Source organism: Dendroctonus ponderosae, unplaced genomic scaffold, assembly GCF_020466585.1.
Source record: "Dendroctonus ponderosae isolate FM_Combo_2020 unplaced genomic scaffold, Dpon_F_20191213v2 Dpon_F_20191213_7, whole genome shotgun sequence".
Lineage (NCBI taxonomy): Eukaryota > Metazoa > Arthropoda > Insecta > Coleoptera > Curculionidae > Dendroctonus > Dendroctonus ponderosae.
In genome coordinates, this window is record NW_026018916.1 from 5390263 (window position 1) to 5413033 (window position 22771).

The following is a 22771-nucleotide window of genomic DNA, read 5'->3' on the forward strand; positions in this document are numbered from 1 at the left end:
AATCCTATTATTTTCCCAGTTATTGTTAGGATATTTTAGTGGAATGTGCACATAAACGGTTTTTAATCTTTCAAATAGAATACACCAGAACTGATTGGATTAGGATATCAATCGTCAGGTTTAGACATTAAACGAGAAAGAAACTATCAATGAGACCTACAGAAATGTTTCTGACCTGATGCTTTCAGGGTCCCGAAAGTTTTTTTCAGGGTCCCGAAAACTGATGACTAATGCACAATAGCATAGCAAACTCAGAAATCGAAGAAAAGATACCATACATGAGTACCTAAGGTTTCTTTCCCGAAAACGTTATTTCAAAGATGTCGTGCTGTTCAAAAATTATTTTTTCCAAACTGGCAATCTTTTGCTCTTGTAATCGAGTTTGCGACAAAAAAATACTCACTTAAACTGATGGGTTCTATCCAGTATGATTCCAAAAAACATGCTTCCAATACAACCACCGGATATTATAGTAATCAGTGCTATTATCCCAGCATCAGTCTTACCATTCTACAACAGTTCGATTCTATTTAGTCTACATGGGCGTCTACTGCAATAAACTAACTGGGAAATAGTTGAGATATATAGAGTTCAGTAGCACTCCGAAGGAGTTCCAAACCCCATTCGCCAATCCTAAGGATAGGACAATATACCAGAAATTCGCATTTTTAGCGACGTTTTTCATGTGAGTGAAAAACGTTGCTGTAGTTCCATTGCTGCTGGCCATTGCCAGGAGATTCAGCTGCGATTGGCTTGGAGGCAAACTGGGACTCGACCTGAAAACTTCCATTATGACTTAGCAAGATTTATCAAAACCAGAAATGTTCATACTCCAGTTTGCTTACATATTGCAACCACACCAAATATGCAGCCAGTTATGATGGCTTGATATAAAAACATATTGAAAAGCTCTTGTCCCACTTCATCTACTTCTTCGCTTCTTACAATGAATGGCGATTGCACGCAACCTAAAGCGGAACCTACAAAATCAACTGTTTGCATCAGCATCTGGCAAATGATTTAAATAAAACCAACCAAGTTGCATTCCTAAAACAGCAATAGCACATGCTGTGGACACTTCTTCGGCTCCAAACCAGGTGGTGGCAAGCTTTGAGGGTAAACTGCAGATTTGAACCTGCCCAATGCCGATCAGAAACTGAGCTACTAAGACCACCCAAATGCGATCCGAAGTGGAAGCAAGCAGTTTCAGCAAGTTTCCTACCAGTGTTAATCCTGTAGCCACCAGGATGGTCAGTTTAAGTTTCTAAAAGATCACAACTGATTTTAATAAAGCGAGTGTTGATTTTGCGTCTGTTACTGCCAACTTACGTGTTTCTCTATCAGGAAACTGACGGGGTAGAAGAACAAGATGTAGGAAAGGAAAAATATTATCGTCGTGAAATCAACTAAGTATCCCGGCACATTGTAAAACCTACAAAACACTATTTGAAATTGTATTTGTGGCTAGATTTATTTTATTACTTGGTCATGGTATCAGCAATGATGGAAAACTGGAGCAGTTGCATGAAATTCACCACAGAGACTAATACAAATATTGTTACGATCACCCATCTGTATTTGAAAACGCGAATTTCGTTAACAGATTGAGTAGAACTAGCAGTTGATTGCAATGGCATCTTTGATGGTGCATCTGAGTATGTCTATTTGTACTGAAAAAAATGAAATATGATTGCAAATTAAAAAAAAAACAGATGTTAATGAGGAGACCCAAAGAGCGTAAGAGGTTTTAAGGTCGATAGAATCTGGGTCTGCTCAGACCTGCACGGTGTTCCATAAAAATCTAATTAAATTTTCCCTCACCACAAAAAGTCTGGCATTGTAATTAGAATGAAAAAAAAGGTAAACTTTGTTTTAACTTTGCGTTTTTCTAGGTCACATGTAATATCACTTTAACAGTTTTTAAAGCCATCTAGTTTTGTCGTTTTCACATCTTAGAATGAAAACGTATATCTACATATTTATAGAAACGCGAATAACGCTCTAGAGGCCTTTAACGTAGTAGAAGCAGCCGTAGAAAATGCATTGCGGTTTTATTGTTTTTACTGTAACCTCGGGGTTGAAACAATAAACGATGCCGTATTTGAAGTCCCAATCAGAAATCTTTTGTACCCGTTAAAAGCATCACAACAAGGCTTACTGATAAGCCACATTAGTGATATATTTTAACCATCTCGAAGGTGAGACTTGACAAAAGATTGGTCGAGACGCAGCCGAAGTCCCGCAGATTCGGGGCGCCATTTATCAGCTCCCTGTTTTCACAAAACGGATTTGGCTATTTTCATATACGCATTGTGGTAAATTGCGCACGTTCAGTAGGAAGTAGAAAAAATAGCAAAAAATAGAAAAAATAAAGTAATGCGCCAGTGATGAACGCAGCACATCTGAAACAAATTGAGACAATAACATAACAACAGTTTAATGAAATTGCTACAGAAACTTTTAAGCCATAAAAAATTTTGCCAGTCGAATGAAAAAGTTTTGAAAATTTGTCAAATTCGCCTATTTTCTCTCTACAACAACCAACCTCCCTCTAATCAGCACTGTAAATAAATTTCTAATTTAAAGCGGAATTTATTAAATAACTTGTTAAGTATGTGTGGTGTGGCTAACATCTTCAGATATTTTTGCTTGGTGCAGCATGCACCAACTATTGATAAGTAAACAAGACATCATTTCTGCCAGACTATTTAAAAAAAAACTAACTTTTTATTGGAAAATTACGAGAACTTGTTCATGTGAGAATAAGGAATTTCTAAATAAAACAGGAAGTTTATTTTGCATTTTTGAATATACCAGTGGCGCGACGAAAAAAAGTTCTAAGGGAACAGCGAAATACGGCTGCTTACCTAAAATCCTATCACCTCCACAGTCCCACAATTATTCTATTAAAAATTCGAATTTTAAGTTCTCTAGGTCGGAGTTGAAATCTTGAGGCTCCCAATTCCAAAACAAACCATTAAAAGTTACCCTTCTCTTATTATTTATAAAATTTGATAAAACCTTGTATACTTTGAGTTGTAAGTTAGACTGCTCGGCCAATTTTAAATATTCAGCAAATGTTATCTCTGGTATCTGAAATACATTTTTTTAAATCATTTTTGCGCTTCAATAATGGCCAGTTTCAAATTGCTGCTATGGTCAGTAATCTTCTTTAGTCTGAGCTGCCGCACGCTCATACATAAATAACACTTTACTCCACACGTTACTATTATCGACTTACCATTAATAACAAACTGATTATGTTGTCAACCAATCACACTAGAAACTAATATGTTTGAAATTGGTGATGAACAAAACAAGTTGCTTATTCAGACTTGCTAAACCTGATCATTAGCGTTCGTTTGAAGGTAAAATATAAACAATTCTAATCAACGATAATGATTATTGTGTCCGAGAATATGTTCATGACAAGTGGAACCAAACCATGCGAATCTAATTCTGAATAGTTCTCACAGATAATAATTCTATATTAAATTCGACTCACATACCAGTCTTCACACTTCAGGTTCTTCCAAGTGTTACTAAATACAACAGGTGGAACTGAGAAATGCGTACTTTCTAAGTGTTTCTCATATGTAGTTAATCTTTAAGATAAACGATTTTCAAATATATAGTTTCTATTGCGGTATTGCAATATTTAAATCGGTTTCGAATTGAATCGGTTTAGCGCGAAAGCAACTGATGAACTCAATAAAAAAGTGCGTTTTACTAAAGTTTTACGTGGAAAATTGACTAATTGCCTGTGATTGCCTGTTATATGACCGACAGATAATTATGTTAATGAATCTGTACAGCGAATACCTGGAAACATGTCTGGGTAAATAAATAATTAGACATTCAATTTTAATAAAAAATATATTTTTCTGATGAAACTTGGTAATTGTAAAAAGTGTATTTTTGATCAATAAACAACTCTGAAAGCTTGAAGACAATGTCTACACACTCGTTAAACGCTCTGTTCGTTACACAAAGTGTTTACTCAGTTCTTGTTCAATTCTTTCAGTATTTAGCACAATCGAGGTGCATTCGAGCCTTTTAATTATTTTTTAAACTTTGTAACTTAAAATTAAAACGTGAGATCCAATATAGTAATGTCCAAAATATTATCAAGAAATTTATTTATTTTTGGCTATATTCGTGTCCGTAATTGAAAGCAAATTCGTTTTCCATCAATTGATCATTTTCCTCATGGAAACTTTTGGAAAATTTGCTCGAAGATAGTAAGTGAAGCTCTAAAATAGAAACAAATCTTTACAGATCGGTATTTTAGAGTAACATAACTGCTCGTAGGTAAGACTCTACTGTTTATGTACAATAAAATTGTTATGTTGAAGTGCAAAAATTTTTTCAAAATACTTCTGTAAAGCACAACATCGCCCCGCCTTCTTCGCAGCTCTGTCAAACTTACCCATGTTCGAAATGCTTTAATCAGTAGCACACGGCATCAGCGCAATGTCACGAACGTCAGTTGGACATTTTAATTGCTCAGTGAATGTTTTTATTTTGATAATTTTATCCTCCAAACAATTAACTTAGTGTTTAACCTTGTGGATAAGCAAAAAAAGAACTATTACAGATCATTAATGAATGACAAGTGTGGGTTTCTGTTAATGAACATTATTATTGGCGTCTAATACAGGTATGTGCAAAATTCCTCTTGCTAAAAGGCTAACTTTCGATTTTTTCGGGGTGTTTGAATACCAGAGCTGCAAATATCTTCCCGTCGAAGCTCTTGTGGTATTTGTAAATTCTACTGTATGAAAGGATTGCAACATGCCACAAATTCGTGGATAACACGCGTAGTTTACAGAAGTTACCATTGATAAAGACAGGAAACTCCTAAGTAGTTTGGTCTCATTGTGTGAATTTGCACGCGTTTAAGTGCAATGTAAACGAAATAAGACTTGACTGCAGAAAAGCGCACAGTACAATTTACTGAAAAATTAAGCCAGTATGTAGAATAGAATCCTCCAGAACATATGTACACTTTAACGTGCTTTATTTTCGATAAGCCCAAGGGAACATACCAGTCTACAGTACCTATTTAAAAATTTCAATGTTCTGTATATGCAAAATGTGATCTAAAGGCTACCTATTTTTCTTTTCCAATTTCTGACACTCATGGCTTATCTTTAAGTAGTTGTCTTGTTTGTATTTCGACTAACTAACGTTCTGAATGATATTGATAATTTTGATAATAATAAAGCCCACATCTTAATAGCAAATTTTTTGTCCAATTAATTAAATTAGAGACAAAACAATAATGTAGGAGAATATCGAAGCCACTCATTTTATCACTGAAATTGTGAAGAAATCAATCAGGTATTTTGCTGATTTAACAGCTTTTTATTTACACCAGCTACTTTACATACCAATAAACATGATAGATTTGCAAGCAATTTCATATTGCCTATAAAATTTTCCAGACGACCGCACAATGGCTGATAATAAACGTTGACAATCGAGTCATAAAAACTAATAATTGCGAATTCTTTTTAATTACATGGCTGCTAGTAGTGGCTTGAATCTTAGACAAATATTACCTTGCGCTGATATGAAACTCTTTCAACATCGTCTTGTTGAAGTTTGCAATAGTATTTTTTCCAACTTGAGGTTTAATCGCGACACTCTTTCTTATGTGTTCAGTTAAAAGTATCTCTCTGATCGATCATTCCGTTTTGTTTAGTAATACCTGTTAAGTGATTAATGTTATTCTAGATAATGGAGTGATAAAAGGTTGTCTGATTAGCTTTATCGTGCCAAATCGTAGGACATCTGCGTGGATGCTAGATAAACGTAATCATTCGCCGAAATCTTGTGCTTTCATTATTTTTACCGTCTGACGAACTGTACTTTAAACGAGTTTAGTTGATTTTTTCCTATGAACTGACCATGTCGCATAAAGCGAGTCGAAGTGATAGTCATGAGGTTGGCTACAAACCAGTATCGACGAAATGGAAGGATATACCATTTCGAAGTAGAAGTAGGAATTCTGAGGTACCTACCTAATTTAAGATCTAGTGTGAAGTTAAGGGTTGGATTAGAAAACCAAACAAACATGCTTCTAGGACATTTTCAAAGACGCGATAAGAATTGTAGCATTTCTTTCCTTGATGTATTTAGTTTATGCAAACTCACCGTTAACAATACACTTTGGGGTCAGCGAGGAATAACACGCCTATTTTTATCGACAAGATCGGTGATTTACCAGCATCGGAAACATATTCTAATGACGAACCACGTTTAACTGCCGAATTAGTCATAGGAAGTTCACAGGTTCTGTTGAAACCATGATACAATGAATACATTAGTTAGTATTCATTGTATCATGTGTTGAAACTGACGCATTTTTGCAATCACACTTCTTCCATCAATACTAAATATTTTTTGTCAATTCAAATTGTGTGAAAATTCTGCTAAAATTGGTTTGGAGCAAACAATTCCTATGCTTTAATCGTTAGAACACTGAAACAGTCTCATGATAAATACGCGAAACGGATAGGAACATGAATAAATATTTGTGAATTCAAGGAAAATTTTGCGCTAAGTCCAGATCAAATAAATCAGTTCCACACAGGATTCCATGAATACGCACCGTGGGAATAATTTATAAGTACCCCAAGAATACAATTCACATTATTTTTATCTCTGCTTATCAATCATTTCTACACCATTCCAGTTCAAGACTGCCTTGTTTTCCCCCATAGATTTGTCACAAATTGACTACGTACACTATTCAATGAATAAGTGTTATCAGTCGTTAATGTTTTGATGTTGTACCATTACATGTAAATCTGCCAGGACATTTAATTGCGTCTATTAAACGAGAATGTTAATTGGCCTGATTGAATGAATTGGAAATGTCCAAAGGATCTAGTTCGGGAAGTTTATCGAGTGTTGAACGATTGAGTGATCGAACCCTCAACTCTAACAATACGAGAATCAACGAACGTATTCCCATTATCCTTCGCAGACCTACTAGTTATGGCTCCGTTTTTCCGTACTTTCACTTCGTTAGGGCAAGTAATGGCAGATATGATTCCAATCAGGTATGAAATGGTTGCACTTGATAATACATTGAAAAATTGTATTTTCAGAAGAAAATATTAAGTTAATTAATTGGTGGTTGCAGAGATTTTTTTGGGAATCAAGGCGTGTGTTCTCTTGGAAGTTTATACAATTTAATTGCTCCTTAAAGGATGGTTCAAATGCGTTTAATTCATGCAAGTGCGAGGTGTGATAAATTTGCCTAGAGACGCTTGAAGAAACTTACTTGTCTCTCCCAAGTTTTCCCCAATGCATCCTCAATGTTTTTCCCCGTCATCCATTAAAGCAACGAAATTGACTTGAGGAAAAAGGGATGTTTTTAGTTTGTAATCCAGTTTTTTGTAGGAGCTTTCATCGTGGCAAAGCCGATCAATTTTCATAGCTTGCGGTGAAGAACAAATATTATATTTGCAGCTTATCTCTCTCCGCTGAAAAAAAATCAGTAATCAGGTCATCAATTTATGTATAGTATTTCTTGTCTTCTTGAGTTGCTTGCAAAATGACGACAGTAATTAATTAGTTGATACAGTGCGTTACATTAAACATTGTTAAATTAAGACTGCAAACCTTAGATACACAACTAATTTCTATTTGTTTAATGCAAATTTACCCATCTTGTTATTTAGGGCTTGAAATAGCACATATTTACAATTTCTCTTGTATGTGTTGCGCGAAAGTGTCATTAACTTTTATTGCATCTATCTAGCTCAAATATTTGATATCGCCTTTAATTGGTTTAATTATTTTCATCTGATTGCGCTGGATCGGTAGCTTACTGAATAATCTGACTTAGTCAGTAGTGGTCGTGTGATTTAATTGATATGGCTAAAGCTTTGAGAACCCGCATTTTTTCCAACCATCATCAGGTATTTAGTTATAATTAATTAGGAAAACTGATCATCAAGTCAATAATTGCTTTTTAGCGCAGTTGTTGTTTTCATGTCTCACATTCAATGAGATTCAAACGCATTCAATGTGGAAAAGCGAATTAGTATTTCAAATAATTTAAATTCGCTTGGCAGCTGCGACTAATTTATAATTACTCATATTCCCGGTGATACTGAAAATAGTACATTAAAATGAACGTCATGCGACCAGAGAACATAAATAAAAAATAATATGTTATTTCAATAACTTCTTTAAGGTAATAACATTAAATGTGGATAAATCCCGGTCTTTTAAATGGTGGGCGTTATGTGACCAGCACTGGCATAAAATGTATTATTGTAGATTTTGCAACTTGTTTTTTTTTTATAGTAGTTAGACAATGTTTTGCAAATATCGGCGGGTTTTAAATTTTTGCTCTCATGATGTTGGGAACAAACTACTGTCGCATATTTTAGGGGTAAGTTGACAAATTTGGGAAAGTTTCACCCGGTACATCGCCAGCTACTTGGATAATTGATTAATGAAAAAAAATGTTTACTTACTTTGTTCTGAACATCGCATATTCAATTTCTAAGGCCAACATTTTATGGCAATCGACGAATGAATGAACTGATATTCATCTAAATTGATTTTTTCAATACCGAATTATCTACCAGCGCGTTGCAGAAAGCAGTCGTTTTTTGCATACAAGCAACATATTACCATTGAAACAGTGCAGTTATTAGTTGGTTAAATGTTTACATGTCCATTTAGTTAAATCGAATGTGTTAAGAGGGAAATCATTCGGTGCTTGATCGCATGTAAGTAGTTTATACCGGATTCTGAAGCCCATTTTCAATTGCATATTGCTATAAGTATTAGGATATGGTTAAGAGTGGAAAAATTGGAAATTTTCGTCCTGGTTTTTATATAGAAATGTTCAGTTTTTTAGTTGGGTATTTAGTCAAAGTTTCTTATTGTACGTTTCAGTTGTTAAGCGAGATCAGATGAAAACAAGCATGTTTTTTTTGGTTAAATTTAATGCAAATATTTTGAAGAAAAAAAAATGGTTTGTGTTCTTTCAGAATCGTCCAAGAGTAAAATATTTTCAAAATGATCATCGATAAATACATTTTCAAACCTCTTAATTTTGCGGTTTTGTGTAATTAAAGTCTCTGCACCTATTAATTTTGAGGATTGTTGATCTTCAGTTACCAATCAATTAGATTTTTCCGCCTTATTATGAACGTTTATTCTACTTGCAGTTGCATGAAAACCAAAATGCCCATTATTTCCTAATTTATGGCTATAAATCCTTTAAACTCAAGTTTTAAATGATGCGAAATTGCTTCCTCCTAGCAGAATAAAGGGAATTGTGCTAGAATTAAGCAATGGATAGCCAACCTGAGTCTCCACTCAGCAACACAGCCGAGGCTAAAGAACCCCCTGAGAAGAACCCACCAGACCCAAATCGCCCTTCAGCCCGGCATAGTTTAGCTTCAGACATTCCAATGGGCAGACGAAGACCCTCGTTTCTGTGCCTCAAAATTCCAGATAGAAGCGAAACCAGTTCTTCTGTGTCGGCTTCCTCCAGTTGGAGGGGCTCTTTGACCCATTTGGGGTTGCCCTTGTTCACCCTCACATCCCCCGATGGTGACACTGGACGAAAATTCAGTTTCGGTCTCGGTTTAAGAAGACATTCCCACAACGTTAGTTTTGTATGTGTGTGTGTGGATTTTCCCATGAAACTAGCCATATTAATTCAGGCTGCTGTTCCAGATTAACACAGATTAACATTTTGGTTTGATGTGAATTTTTCTGTTATTGCAGTTTAGTTTTGCATGCACTTTGCTACAGGGTGGCCCATTGAAAAGGATTTGCGGCTGTTTACGACTCTACTGATGAAATAACGAAAGTTCCACTAAAACTGCATTATATAGGGATTTTTAAATGGAGCTCTAAAGACTTTGTGGTAAATTGGGTTAGCCGAGTCATCTCCAACCCTACAGACTAAGCACGATTTTAATTGAATAGTCGTGGAAATTTTAGAAGTGTGAACTGGACTCCTATCGATGAAACACCCTGTATAATGCGGTTTAACTTAATATATTTATAATTGAATTAGACCCCGAAAGAGTCAGAATTAGGGGTGTGACCTTTACATTGGGCCATCCTGTATGTGGATTTTTTCATTGTTTGTCTTTAATCTTCAAAAACATATTCTACCGATAGTCATATATCAAGAAAAATGCCTTGATTTGTGAACTTGCAAATGTTTGTCCACACGTTTTCCTATGTTTGCTTAATAACTCGTCGCATAAACAAAAGCTCCTAGGTGCTAACTCAATTTGAATAGTGATAATCCCTGTGAATTAGCGATTTTTTTTCACATCTTTGTGTAAAGGTGACATAAAAAGTGTTGTAAGCTTTCTATTATGCATCGAACACACATTATTATGAAAAAGGTAATGTTTTTCTTATTATTTAGTGCCGAATGTTTTTGGTGTACTAACGCATGAAATCCTCTATAGCAGACCCTCCGATTGCCAAATTTTACGACTTAATGAACCTGTAAAATTTGCTTTTGTTAATGCAAAGCTACTTTGCACTGTTTTCTCTGTAGAAGCGATGTTTACATTGACATCTCTTCATTGAGCTTTTAACAGATTTTCCAAAAAAAATGTTATTGATTCAAATCAAACTGTAAAAGCACGAGGGGATTATCTGAAATTTGGGTTACAAAACTGTTTAATACTTTTATGGGTTTTAGTGCTTCAAGTTCATGAATTTAACTGAATTTTTAAAACCGTTTGACTTCAACAAGGCAAAACTTTGCAAATAACACTAAATTTTATTCTAGACGCTGCATAAGACAGAGTCCATGGTATCGCTATGCTTCCAGTCTCTGGTATCCTTCGTCAATAGTGATAATTTACCAGGACTTCAGTCCTTTCTGGAAACCAAACAACTTCAGATAGATGACAAAGACGAAGTATGTCTTTTTATACACAAGCACACGAAAGACCCGAAATATTTCAAACTAGCAAATATTTTATTTTTAGAATGGCACTACAGCTCTTATGGTGGCTGCTACCAAAGGGAAAGGAGCTTTCGTTAAAGAGTTGCTCGCTCACGGTGCAGATCCAAACGCCGAAGACAACGACAATTGGTCTGCCCTACTTTGCGCTTCAAAAGAAGGGCATTATGATATAGTTTTGCAACTTTTGGAGCACAATGCGGAAATTGATCATCGAGACATGGTAAGAATCTTAAGCACGATACTAAGTTGCTTCGTAAGTTAATCAGTAGGTAAATTACACTGCGTGCACTTATTAGGGGAGTTTGCCCCATGTTTAGTCCTGATCTATCACAGAACTATCTGATCTAACTCTCGCTACATTAATCTAAAAATTGTTCGCTATCCTTAGTCTCATTTTTTCATGAAAATGTTTGTTTTAGGGTGGATGGACGGCGCTTATGTGGGCAACATACAAAGGACACACGAATGTTGCCATTCACTTGCTGGATAGAGGGGCTGAAGTTAACTCACATGGAAACTTTCATATTTCGTCGCTATTGTGGGCTGCTGGCCGAGGATATTTAGAGGTTTGTTGGTTTTTTTCGAGTATCCCAGATATAAATTTATGCCACTCCAGATCACTAAGTCACTGATAAATCACGGAGCCAAAGTGAATGTTGGGGACAAATATGGAACTACTGCCCTCGTTTGGGCCAGTAGGAAGGGATATACGGAAATCGTTGAGCTGTTGCTCAAAGCCGGTGAGTTTTCCAAAGCTGTCCAAAAGATGGGTTTGATAATTGTGGTTGTCTCCAGGTGCTAACGTAGATACGGCCGGTATGTATTCGTGGACTCCTTTGATAGTGGCGACTTATGGGAATCATGTGGATGTTGTCAATGTTCTTCTTGAACACAAGCCCAATGTTAATGCTTTGGACAAGGATGGCTGCAGTCCTTTGACTATTGCTTGCAAGGAAGGATATTACGAAATTGCTAGCGCTCTTCTGACTGCAGGAGCCTATATCAATATCCAAGTCAGTTTTTCAAACAAGTCTAGAGAACTAATTTATAATTTTTTTTACCATTTAGGACAGAGTAGGAGATACAAATCTCATTCATGCAGTCAAGGGTGGACACAAAAACGTAGTGGAGGCTTTATTAAAAAAATACGCAGACGTAGACATAGTTGGCAAGGATCGAAAATCAGCTATCTATGTGGCTGTTGAGAAAGGGAACGTTAGTATAGTTAAATTGCTGATAAGTCACAATCCCGACTTAGAAAACGCCACTAAAGACGGAGATACACCTCTGCTGAAAGCTGTTAGGAATCGGTAAGTAGTTCCATTAGTTAACGGATTTCTCTAATTATTCATTCTTAACTAGTAACGCCGAGTTGGTGCAGTTGCTTCTGGAGAAAAAATCCAAAGTCTCGGCTACAGACAAGAAAGGGGATACCGTTCTGCATATTGCAATGAGAGCGAGATCCAAAGCGATAGTGGAAATTCTATTAAGAAACCCCAAACATAGTCAGTTATTGTATCGCCCGAACCGAGCAGGAGAAACACCATATAATATTGACATGAATCATCCTAAAACCATACTGGGTCAAATATTTGGAGCTAGTGAGTTAGAGAATTCACCTCCTGAATCCTACTAATTTTTCCTGTGATTTAGGACGATTAAACACCAATGAGGATAACGAGAATATGTTAGGCTACGATTTGTATAGTAGTGCATTGGCTGATATTTTGAGCGAACCTAGTTTATCAATGCCGATCACTGTTGGACTATATGCGAAATGGGGCAGTGGTAAAAGCTTTTTACTAAAAAAATTACGAGGTAAGTCCCACGAAACATCCAGCCTTGCATTCAAAATCTGTTTTAAATTCTTGTTTCAGACGAGATGAAAAACTTTGCAAAAGAGTGGGTTGACCCAGCGTTTCAATTTAGCACATTGTTGTTTTCAATAACATTACATCTATCAATCATTGTTGCCACCATTGTCTATATAGTTATAGAAACCACCACAAAAGACCAACAGCCTGAAATGTGGTCTTTTGGGGTTGGTGTTACATTTTTCTCATTGTGCTTTCTTTTCTTGTCCTTTATTTGGTTTGCCAGCAAAAGGTAAGTGGCAAATTCTTCTGTTGGTTGGTTGGTCTGAAATCTTCCATTTTTTTTAGCTATGATTGGGATTGGCCGTATAATTTTAATATTAAATTAACCAGGAAATTGACCAATCTCAAACTGGTATTGGAAATATTGTTTTGTCACCCACCAGGTGCTTCAACTCAAGATGGAATGTCTGCACAACCAATACGGTGTGATTTTTATGGTATATAATTAAAAAATTGCTAGTTTAATCGATGCGGCGTTTCAGATTCTATTTCACCGACCAAACCAGGGTGAGCAGTACCACCGGTGGTGAAAATTCGGTTGTTCAAATGATCGGATCTCTATATGATTCAATAGAAAGCCGCTATGGAACTCTATCCACTCGACTTTACAGAGCTTTCAAGCCAAAGCCTGGTAGGTAAATACTTATAGTTTAAATACAATTTATTATGGTACGTGTTTCAGTGAAATCGTCCTCGACATGGACCTGGAGGAAAATGTGTTGCGTGCCATATATTATTATATTTGAAGTCACCTTTTGCATGATAATTGTGGGAGTAAATGCATTAACCTACTACTTAAAGAGAATATATTCTGAGACATCGTAAGTTGGAGGAAACTTTTAATAGAACAATTTATTTATTGAAGATTTTTTTAGTGAGGATCTTAGCGTAGCCAAGCCTTCCCTCGAAATAATCCTCATAGGCGCAGCTTTGTTATTGGCAGTTGCTACTGTAGCTAATGCGTACACTTGGAGCAAACTGTTCATGTCCGTGCTGTTTTCCCAGAGGAGGCATTTGCAGAGGTCGATTACAAATTTGGATGTTTTGAAAAGCGAGGGACTTTTGCAAGCGTTACGGCAAGAGGTAAATAAGGACGTGGTGTTTGATTATTTTTTTTATTTATGATGATTTTTAGGTGAATCTCATGAAGGATATGGTAAAATGCTTGGACGGCCTCAGTGCAGAACAAACCAGATTAGTCATAATTGTTGATGGACTGGACAGCTGTGAGCAGGAGAAGGTTTTACTCATCCTAGATACGGTTCATATGCTCTTTTCCGACGCCAATTCACCTTTCATTGTCGTACTTGCAATTGATCCTCATGTAATTGCTAAGGTTAGTATTATTACGTTTCATTTATTTGCAGTAGTAACTTTTGATGATTTGCAAATGGGTTAGGATATAGTTTAATGTTGTTTAGTAGTTCCGATTAGTAGGTATTCAGAATAGACAGATTTATCATTTCCAAATATGTTTTTAATTTACATTTTGAAATGCTTAAAATGATATACTAACAAGTGCTTATCACGTTTTGCACAGGTTGCTTGGGACCAGGTTAGTGTAAATGTTGTGAATGAAAATTGACATTTTTCCTTTCCATGTTATGACTTGGTCATCTTATTTTCTTAGTAAAATTCCTGAAGGAAAAGTGTGGATTAATTTGCCAATGTTGTGCTACGTTGATACTCAGATTTCTCTCAATTGTCCGTACTCAATTTCCTCAGAATTTGTGGGTCTTTCAAGGTATATSCTTATAGCGTCGTTTGCCATTTATGCAAATTGATACTATTAAAAGACTCAGATGAAACCAACTTCCACTGTCGTTAGTAGGAAGGGAATAATAGTAAAATTTAAGTTTGATTYAGCGAGTAATGACGATTTTATTAATATTGAAAGGTAGCAGTAGTCAAACMTTGAAAAACTTTCAATATCTTGTTCAATATTCTGTATCAGAACAATGTTTAGTATCTTAGTAAAATATTTTCTTGTTGTCTATGTCTRTAAGCATGTCAGTAGCGAGKGTTTAAGAACACAAGTGCGAAATGGGTTTTAWCTTATAACTACTATTAATTGAACTAAGATTGACCTGTTGGTTCCAGACTTGGAAAATGACTAGTCGTTTTTAACCACACTGAATATTAGTGATTTTAAAGGGATAATTTTCCTCGGCTTTCGCGGAGCAATAATTTTTGGTGTCAGGAAAAAATATTGGTTCACTTAAGCCGCACCAAATTCTTATTCATTAGTGATTTTCTCTCYAATGACGTACATCATAGTAACACGTCGATCCAAAGCAGGAAAATTTAGTTAAGCCCAATTTTATACCGGAATCTACATTAATCAAGCAGAAGGCATTTTTGGACTACTTTACCAGTTTTGATCTGCAGAAGTTCCGGGCGAAATATAAATAAAAMCTAGATAATATTTTTGGATCAAAAACACCGATMTGTGGAAAAAAAATTGGATTAATCCTTCGACGTATAATGTTGCTCTGTAGGCGGTGGAAATGAACGCTCGACGACTTTTTACCGAAACCAACATAGGGGGTCACAGCTACTTAAACAACATGGTCCATCTACCATTCTACCTACAAAATTCAGGCCTCAGAAAAGTTAAAGTGGCTCAGCAAACTTCTGCAGCCCATAGGAAAGCTCAAGGAAGCGCCGGGGGATGGTCCGAAAACGATGAGAATTTAAATACATTCCTTGCTCGATCTGTAAGTGTTTATTTATGAAAACTAGACAGAATAAGGCCTAGTAACTGTAATATTGAAAATTATAATATTGATCTATCGTTTCTAGTCTTCTAATCGTCGGCTATCCAATGAGAATACGCTGGTTTCAGCTAGCAAGGAAAACTTAAAATATGCGGGCGCTAGAAAGGGATCGAGAAAGCTGAAACTCTCAGACTCAGTAGCTAGTTCCATTGGATCGAATCTCAATAGGATAGGTATTGTTCATAGATATGTAAATTCGTGTTGTAACATCGTTCATTTTTTGCCCAGGTGGAGCTCAAGATTTGACTAAGATGCTCCTCACAGATGACTATTTCAGTGACGTGAATCCGCGGTCAATGAGAAGACTGATGAATGTTGTATACGTTACAGGTATATTTGATGGCATCTAAATGTCCATAACTACTACAGGACATTATCGATTTCAGGTCGTTTGCTTAAGGCCTTCCAAATAGACTTTAACTGGTATCGATTAGCTTCGTGGATCAATATAACGGAACAGTGGCCGTTTAGGACTTCTTGGATCATTTATCACTATGACCTCTACGAGGATCAATTAGAGGATAGTACGCCTTTGAAGTCGATATATGATAAGTAAGTGTTTTAAACTGAACTTTTAATAACGAAACATTTATCTTATTGTGGACATTTTTTCCAGAATACGTCCACTTATTCCATCCATTAAAGATTCGGAACCGTTACTCGAATTGGATAGGGATGAAAAGAAATTTGATATATTCCTAACATTTCACAGATCTAGCTTATTGGTCAGCGACCTGAAAATATTCCTGCCCTTTACTATTAATCTAGATCCTTATTTAAAGAAAGTGATAAAAGGTACTGTAGTAATACTCTGAAACAGTGAGTGAGTGTTTCAAAATTCGATTTGCCACAGAAGAGACACAAGGCTTAGATGAGGATGGACTGTTTATGCCTGTTCGGCCGCAATATCCTACCCAGGCGCAGCATCCGATGCAAACTTGGACCAATCAAATGTCGGCAGATTGGGGAGCTTCTTCTAGGCCGTATATGAATTGTGTTAATATGCGTGAGAGGCGTCAGGTCAGTCAACATATTCGCCTTCGCCATATGGTCTAATATACTGTATTTTTCAGATTGTGAACTTATCAAAAGTAGGCCCTCCTCCTGGCTTACCATACGGACAAGTAGGCGCCATTCAATCACCTTGGGCCCAGTTTGATCCATTGGGAAGTGCCGCCAGTGTTTCCAGAGCTTCCTCGGGACTTCCACCTGTAACGCTTCTAGAAGTGAGTTTAAGTTACTTTAGAAGTAAAAACCCTTGCCGAACGAGCGGGATCTATTTCAGCATGAATCGATGAGTATGAGGCTTTCAACTTTAAATGTGGAAGGAGTTTGTAAGTTATTGTCTTCCCTGGAAGATCTGAATCAGACCGTCGTGCCGAAATACATTCGGCTAATCAAGGAGAACAACATCAATGGAAAAGTGTTGCTACATTGCGATTTGGATGACTTGAAGAAGGTAAATTGAACTGATACGAGTGTGTTGATGGCGTCTAATGGTTTATTTCAGTTATTGCAAATGTCTTTTGGAGACTGGGAAATGTTTAAAGTAACCCTGATTCAATTGAGAGAGTACGAGATAGCCAGTATATTTCAGCAGAACGATGTGCCTCAGACCGTTCCTCGAAAACCTGAAAGAAAAAGTGAGTAAGTGGAAAGTTACCTAATGTGTTTTGTGTTGATGAATAAAAAGTTTAATTTCATTCAGGAATGACGTTCATTTTCCGATATCTACATAGCAAAATAGTTGAAATACACTTTCCATCTATTGTCAACTTTATTTTTATGGGTTTCTTCATTTACAGCAAGCGTAAAAGGCAGTAACAGTGGAGTAGATAAAGCCGACAGCAAAATGCAAACTGAAGTTCCTAGAGAAAGAAAACAAAGTGTCATTGAGAAACAGGTACTAAATTTTGACTATTTAAAGCAAAAAGGTTTCTTTAATGCCACAGAGCTTGCACTAATTTAACGTCTTATTTCGCACGCTTAAAACCCGCAGTATCAGGTAAGCATGTAAGGATGCAAGAGCTGAATTCAACTACTACTGCGAGTTTTAGAAAGTACTGAAAAATATCTTACATTCAAATTTGCTTTTTTGCTATGTGCAGGTTACGCTTGAAGAGCAAATGATTTGCGGCGCATTGCAAACTCTGAACGAAGAAGCGTGCGAAGACGTATTTGAGGAAACTGAGGAGGCGCAAGTGATAATTGATCAAGAGCTACCACAAACCACAGTGATACCGCCCAGTCCTGATTGTCCTCAAGGTGAATGTCTTTTACAGTCAATTTATAAAAAAAACAGTAAAAAGGTTACGTATAAAGACGAGGTAAATGATACTAAGGGCAACAGTGGTCGTGCATTGCAAAGTCGATCGAATCCAGCTATTTACGTAATCGAAGGAGATTCATAAATATAATCGTTTAAAACTTCGTCTCAGACAATCCGTAGTTTCAGTAATAGAGAGATAAAAAAAATGTTTTTTGCTAGTCTCAAATAGTTTGCTTAATAATAGGCTAAAACCGTGACTAACAAAACTCTCAGATGGCTTATAAAGGGACTAGTAAGTAAACCCTCAGAGTTGATTAGGATTTTGTTAAAACATTCAGGAGAAGAATATCTAGATCATATCATCGTTAAGGTATGTGTTTTTTCGCTACTAACTGATATTAATATTGCACTGTGTTCATGCTTACGCACACCTTTTTACGCACACAACTCTAATCATAAATTAATTTGGCTACTGAATCTCTTTAATCATGTTTAAGTCATTAAAAACCGTGCGGAATGTATATACTAAGAATTAGAGAGGTGCCAGTATTAAACGTACAGTTATTGAATTCACAATACACATAATTTAGGCTAAGATTTTTTAAATTGGAGAGTTTGGAGATGGAAATGCCTCTGGCATGATGGAATGTTTGATTCTGGAACATCTTTGGTATGGATAACTTAAATAATGGATTAACTGGATTACTTTTAGTATTTAAAATAGTAGTTAAGATTTTTAGTTGTAGTTTTCTTTCTGTGTAAATCATAATAAAGTCTTGTTTTCAGTTGAGTTATTTATTTATTTATGTAAACGTGTTTAAACCATGTTGCTTTGTGACGTTTGCTGTTACTTGTGAATTCAGTAACTGACAGAGTTTTTTAAGTATTTGCATGTGGCTTGAATAGATTTTGCATGTTTTGGTCGGTTATTGTAGAGTGGGTGGACAGTAGTAGTTTGTGGCATGCGATTTGGGGCTTTTTCAGGGATGTGAAGTGTTAAATGGTCATTTTATGTTTGCGAAGAATTGGTAATTGGCCGGTAATTAAAAATTGCACGTAGCTGAATATTAGTAGCATTTGAAAAGAACAAGCCTGATGATAGATGATACCTGCCGTGTATGTAAAAATTGCTCTAATAGTTACCATCCATATTTTTAATTTATTATAAATAAGGTGATGATTTGATGGGGATCAAAGACCGGACACCCCAGAAGGTATAAGGCAGAAAAAGTTGGATTTTATAACAGCGTTGCATGGAATATGTTAGTGAGAACGATCGTTCATTTAATGTTAACGATTTGAGTGTCCAAATAAATGTGGCGTTTGGAAAAAATACAAACACTAACACAAGTGAACCGTGACTACTTGTGGCCCAATGTGGAGGCACTTGTTTCATTGTTGATGCACATTTTCCATTAATCATATCACTCTCACAATTCAAGTACATTACTTAGCTTTTCTACGCTTTCTTTGGCTCTATTTGTAGATAATCAAGTCGCTGCGCTCTCTCGTGGAAACCGATCTCGTACCAACAGTTCTTCAGGTATAGGTGAGACCGATTTCGTGCTTTTACAATCATCGCCCGTCGGTCACATGCATTGGCAGCCAGTCGGAATATCTATAGCTGGATATTCGGAAAGCCTGAGCGGTAATAGTTCTAGATGTAATTCTCAGCCACCCTCTCCAGGTAAGTAATTCATGGTACCCGGAAACTTAAAACTACTTCAGGGCAGTAAATGTAGTCTTGCCATTGTTTTCTGTCCCTCCATCCTTCGAGCGATGCTTGATTTTCTGTAACTAGAAACTGATAGTTTTCTTTGGTTTCCAGTACAAGAACGTCGCTACTCCAACGGCAATAAGACCACTATAAAATATGCTCAAGAAATTCCAAACAGAGGCAGGCATGTGGTGATTAAAACGGATTCAGATGCCCAAAGAGTCAGTATTTCCAGCAATAATTCCACGGTTGTTTATGAGAGCTCGAGCAAACAGCCAGATTGTCCTCAGCCGCGAATGGCCACTCAAAGGCCTAGTAGTTTGTCTTTAGGACAGAAAGAACCGAATCCACATAGGCTGGCTCTGAGAAATCGGTCTAAAAGTATCGACAATAGTAACCACTTCCGCAAAGATCGTTCCAGAGAGAGACTGTCTAGTAGAGAGCGCTTGCAACGTTTCAAGGAAAAGCTGCTGCAATCAAGTCCGGATTTGAATGAGACTAGCGATGAGAGCACTCCATTGGTCTCCGAAGTTTCCTCACCATCTAACAAGTCAGGGCAAAGCTCTGGCTCGAAAACCAGTTCAGATAGATGCCAAGCATCTCCAACGAATGCAACCCTCGATAGGGACATTAAAAAGCACACGAGAAGCGAACAAAATTTAACAGATTCGCCGGATTACTCCCCATTCCATCCCTCTATAACCGACTGTGATTATGATAGGGATTCGAATACACATGGAACGACCCACGCACTATCTCCAGACCGTTACCAGGCGCGATCCAGAACTTTGTCCGAAAACTCCGATAGTTCTTTGACGGCTTTCCTGCCCGATGGTCATACCAAAGACGATTTGACTAACAGCAATTACAGCTTGCAAAGTTTATCTTCGGGTTCCGGACACTTGTCTAGACAAAATGCGCTTGATTCCGAAGAGAATCTCACCGATGTGTATTGCAATCCATCTAGAATCAATTGAAATCAGTTTGGTTTCAATTGGGGTATTTTTTGAAGCGCAAATAGTAACTTCTTTTGAAAACGCCAGTCAATTGGCTGCGGTACTTAAATAAATGTGATGGTGAAGTAAGATTATTGTTAGCAATCCGAGCGAGTATTAGTTGTAGATTTAGCGATATTTGGCAAATGGTATCTAATAAAAAGGACAACTAGTTACAAACACACTTAATCTGTTTATTTGCTGTTGTCCTCCATATTCTGGGACAAAAATCGTTTCTAAGATTCAAACGCCATGATTCTTCTAGACTCTAGAGTAAAAGCTCCCTCTCATATCTCTAACGATAAAACAATGCATAAACTACTTACAGGAAAAACCATTTCAACATTTTCTAACAGAACCAAGTGTTTCTATCCATTTTTACAACTTGATGCTCGTTTGTAAGCGCAAGGATTTCTTCTTGTCAAATTTCTGGCTTATACAGGGGTCGAACGTATGGAGGCGGACTCGGCCTGCAATGAACTCCTCGAGCTAGTGTAGAATTAGGGCTATCACTGTGATTACAGCTGAGAAAAACGTTTAAGAAAATGTTTAGTGGTTTGAAAAAAAACACTGTTTTCGGTGCTGTCGAAGAGAGCAGGATAAAATGCCATTTGAAAAAAAGTAGAGAAAATAGGCTACGACTAACGAACTAACTATAAAGGCATGCAGTTAAACAACAAATCCGATATTTCAAAATTTCCATAGCTTTTTAACAGTGTGAATTTCTAGGTGTTGCATGTAACACGTTCCAGTCTAAATCTATTTTGTTCGCTTCCAGAGCCCAGATGCTGGCCGAAATAAGATAACTAGACAAACAAAATTGTTTTATTTTGGAAACATAATGTTTCGGTCTGTTAGAACCACTATTTATGTAAAAAATCATCCCTCTGATTGTCTTTGTCAATCCACGAGAGCCCGAGAGCTAACGCCCTTGCATAATAACGAAGAGTCAAAAAAAAGTTATTGATCAAAAAAAAATTACCTTAAAAGCAGGCCATCAGGGGAAACGTTTTGTTCTCTGCTTATTATCAGACTGGGATCGGTCTGATTCTTGGCTGCCAAAAATCGCTGAGGAGTCGATTGCTCCTCATAAGTTGCCAGTTCGTTGGAAATATTGATTCTATAACAAAAAATTTAAATTGGGCAACGGCAATAATTAAATTCAAAACAAAAAATCAATCTTCACATCTTAAGAACACTTACATATCGCTGGCAAAGTTTAAATTAAAATGCACAGTCAAAAAACTGTATTTTGGAATTTAAAATCGTTTCACATAGTTAAATGGGTTTGATTAAGCGCTTTTTGCTCGTTAATTCATTATTTTCATCACAAATTTCGTCCGATTACGAGTTTTTATTGCAAATCTGATTAGAGGGAATTCAATTTTGCGAATTAAGAAATGCAATATTAGGACAATTTTCTTAAAAAGTCACATAAGGCGTTTTGCATTTTTACGAAATTTCTAATTTTAATTTATACTAAATGCTGATAAATTCTATGGTTTTAAACTTAAAAACTTAAAAAAATATTGCTTATGTTTACTAGGAGATACTCTAAAATGTGACCTTTTCTGGTCATCAGACAAAACCTTTCTTATAAAATATGCATTTCTTGCTTGACAGCTAAAATATCAAAAAATAATCAAAACTAATACAATGAAAAATCATACAGATAGACTTTCTTTATAAACCGAGTCAATAAAGCTAATGTCAATCTAAATTCGGATAAAAAAACGAACAAAACTGGTCAATACATATTTTCGAAGTTACTTTAATCTGAGTTATTAAGTGGCCAATTTATCGCTCCTCGTCTGCCGATTCACAGCACAAATATTTCCTTCTCTTCGCTTCTTTGATACTCGCATTTTGTTCTCTTATAACAAAGCATTTTGTTTTGTTCCTTGATCAGTTTATTCAATTGGATTCTTGATAAGCACGTTGAAACACGATATCAAGTTTATTTTATCTTTATTTCCAAATATCGTTGTAAACATGGCGGATGTTTACGTTCATTTAATTTAAATTATATTCGATCTTGTCAAGAATGCGATAATAAATAACATATCCTATTATCGGGGGTAATTGCACAAGTGCTTCAAAATTACCGATAATTTTGCATGAAAGCTTGTTGTCTAAAAACTGCATGAGTTTATTTTCATAT

General features: G+C 36.3%; 3 protein-coding genes across 14 annotated transcripts in view; 1 reads left to right on the plus strand and 2 right to left on the minus strand.

Moving 5' to 3' along the window:
* Positions 1–403: 403 nt before the first annotated feature.
* On the minus strand, positions 404–7080 carry LOC109539678 (uncharacterized MFS-type transporter C09D4.1; the record flags this gene model as incomplete). Of its 6 annotated transcripts, XM_048668333.1 has the most annotated exon segments (8): positions 404–510; positions 566–783; positions 846–980; positions 1036–1264; positions 1330–1432; positions 1483–1670; positions 2868–3093; positions 3242–3503. In XM_048668333.1, coding segments are annotated over 6 exon segments (947 nt in total), but the record flags the coding sequence as incomplete, so codon positions are not given.
* Positions 7081–7294: 214 nt separating this feature from the next.
* The window catches only part of LOC109539679 (epsilon-sarcoglycan), an 18182-nt gene continuing 2705 nt past the window's right edge, over positions 7295–22771 (minus strand). For 2 of the 7 annotated variants that reach the window (XM_019907574.2, XM_019907576.2), the window contains 2 exons: positions 21593–21730; positions 20784–21134 (listed from right to left, as the gene is read on the minus strand). In XM_019907574.2, coding sequence (XP_019763133.2) covers positions 21032–21134; positions 21593–21730 — 241 coding nt within the window. In that variant the 3' untranslated portion in view covers positions 20784–21031. The other 5 variants (XM_048668335.1, XM_048668336.1, XR_007281950.1 and 2 more) reach the window with 4 other exon arrangements.
* LOC109539675 (kinase D-interacting substrate of 220 kDa B) lies at positions 9295–20794 on the plus strand. The gene is made up of 28 exons (XM_019907557.2): positions 9295–9644; positions 10796–10927; positions 10998–11195; positions 11395–11541; positions 11592–11715; positions 11771–11988; positions 12044–12285; positions 12338–12576; positions 12629–12793; positions 12853–13081; positions 13138–13275; positions 13335–13483; positions 13535–13673; positions 13728–13935; positions 13988–14188; positions 15351–15569; positions 15655–15802; positions 15858–15959; positions 16016–16181; positions 16246–16424; positions 16483–16649; positions 16703–16855; positions 16915–17088; positions 17140–17272; positions 17435–17532; positions 17738–17894; positions 19385–19585; positions 19727–20794. The coding sequence occupies exons 1-28, from the start codon at positions 9327–9329 to the stop codon at positions 20590–20592; spliced, it is 5610 nt and encodes a 1869-aa protein (XP_019763116.2). The 5' UTR covers positions 9295–9326; the 3' UTR covers positions 20593–20794.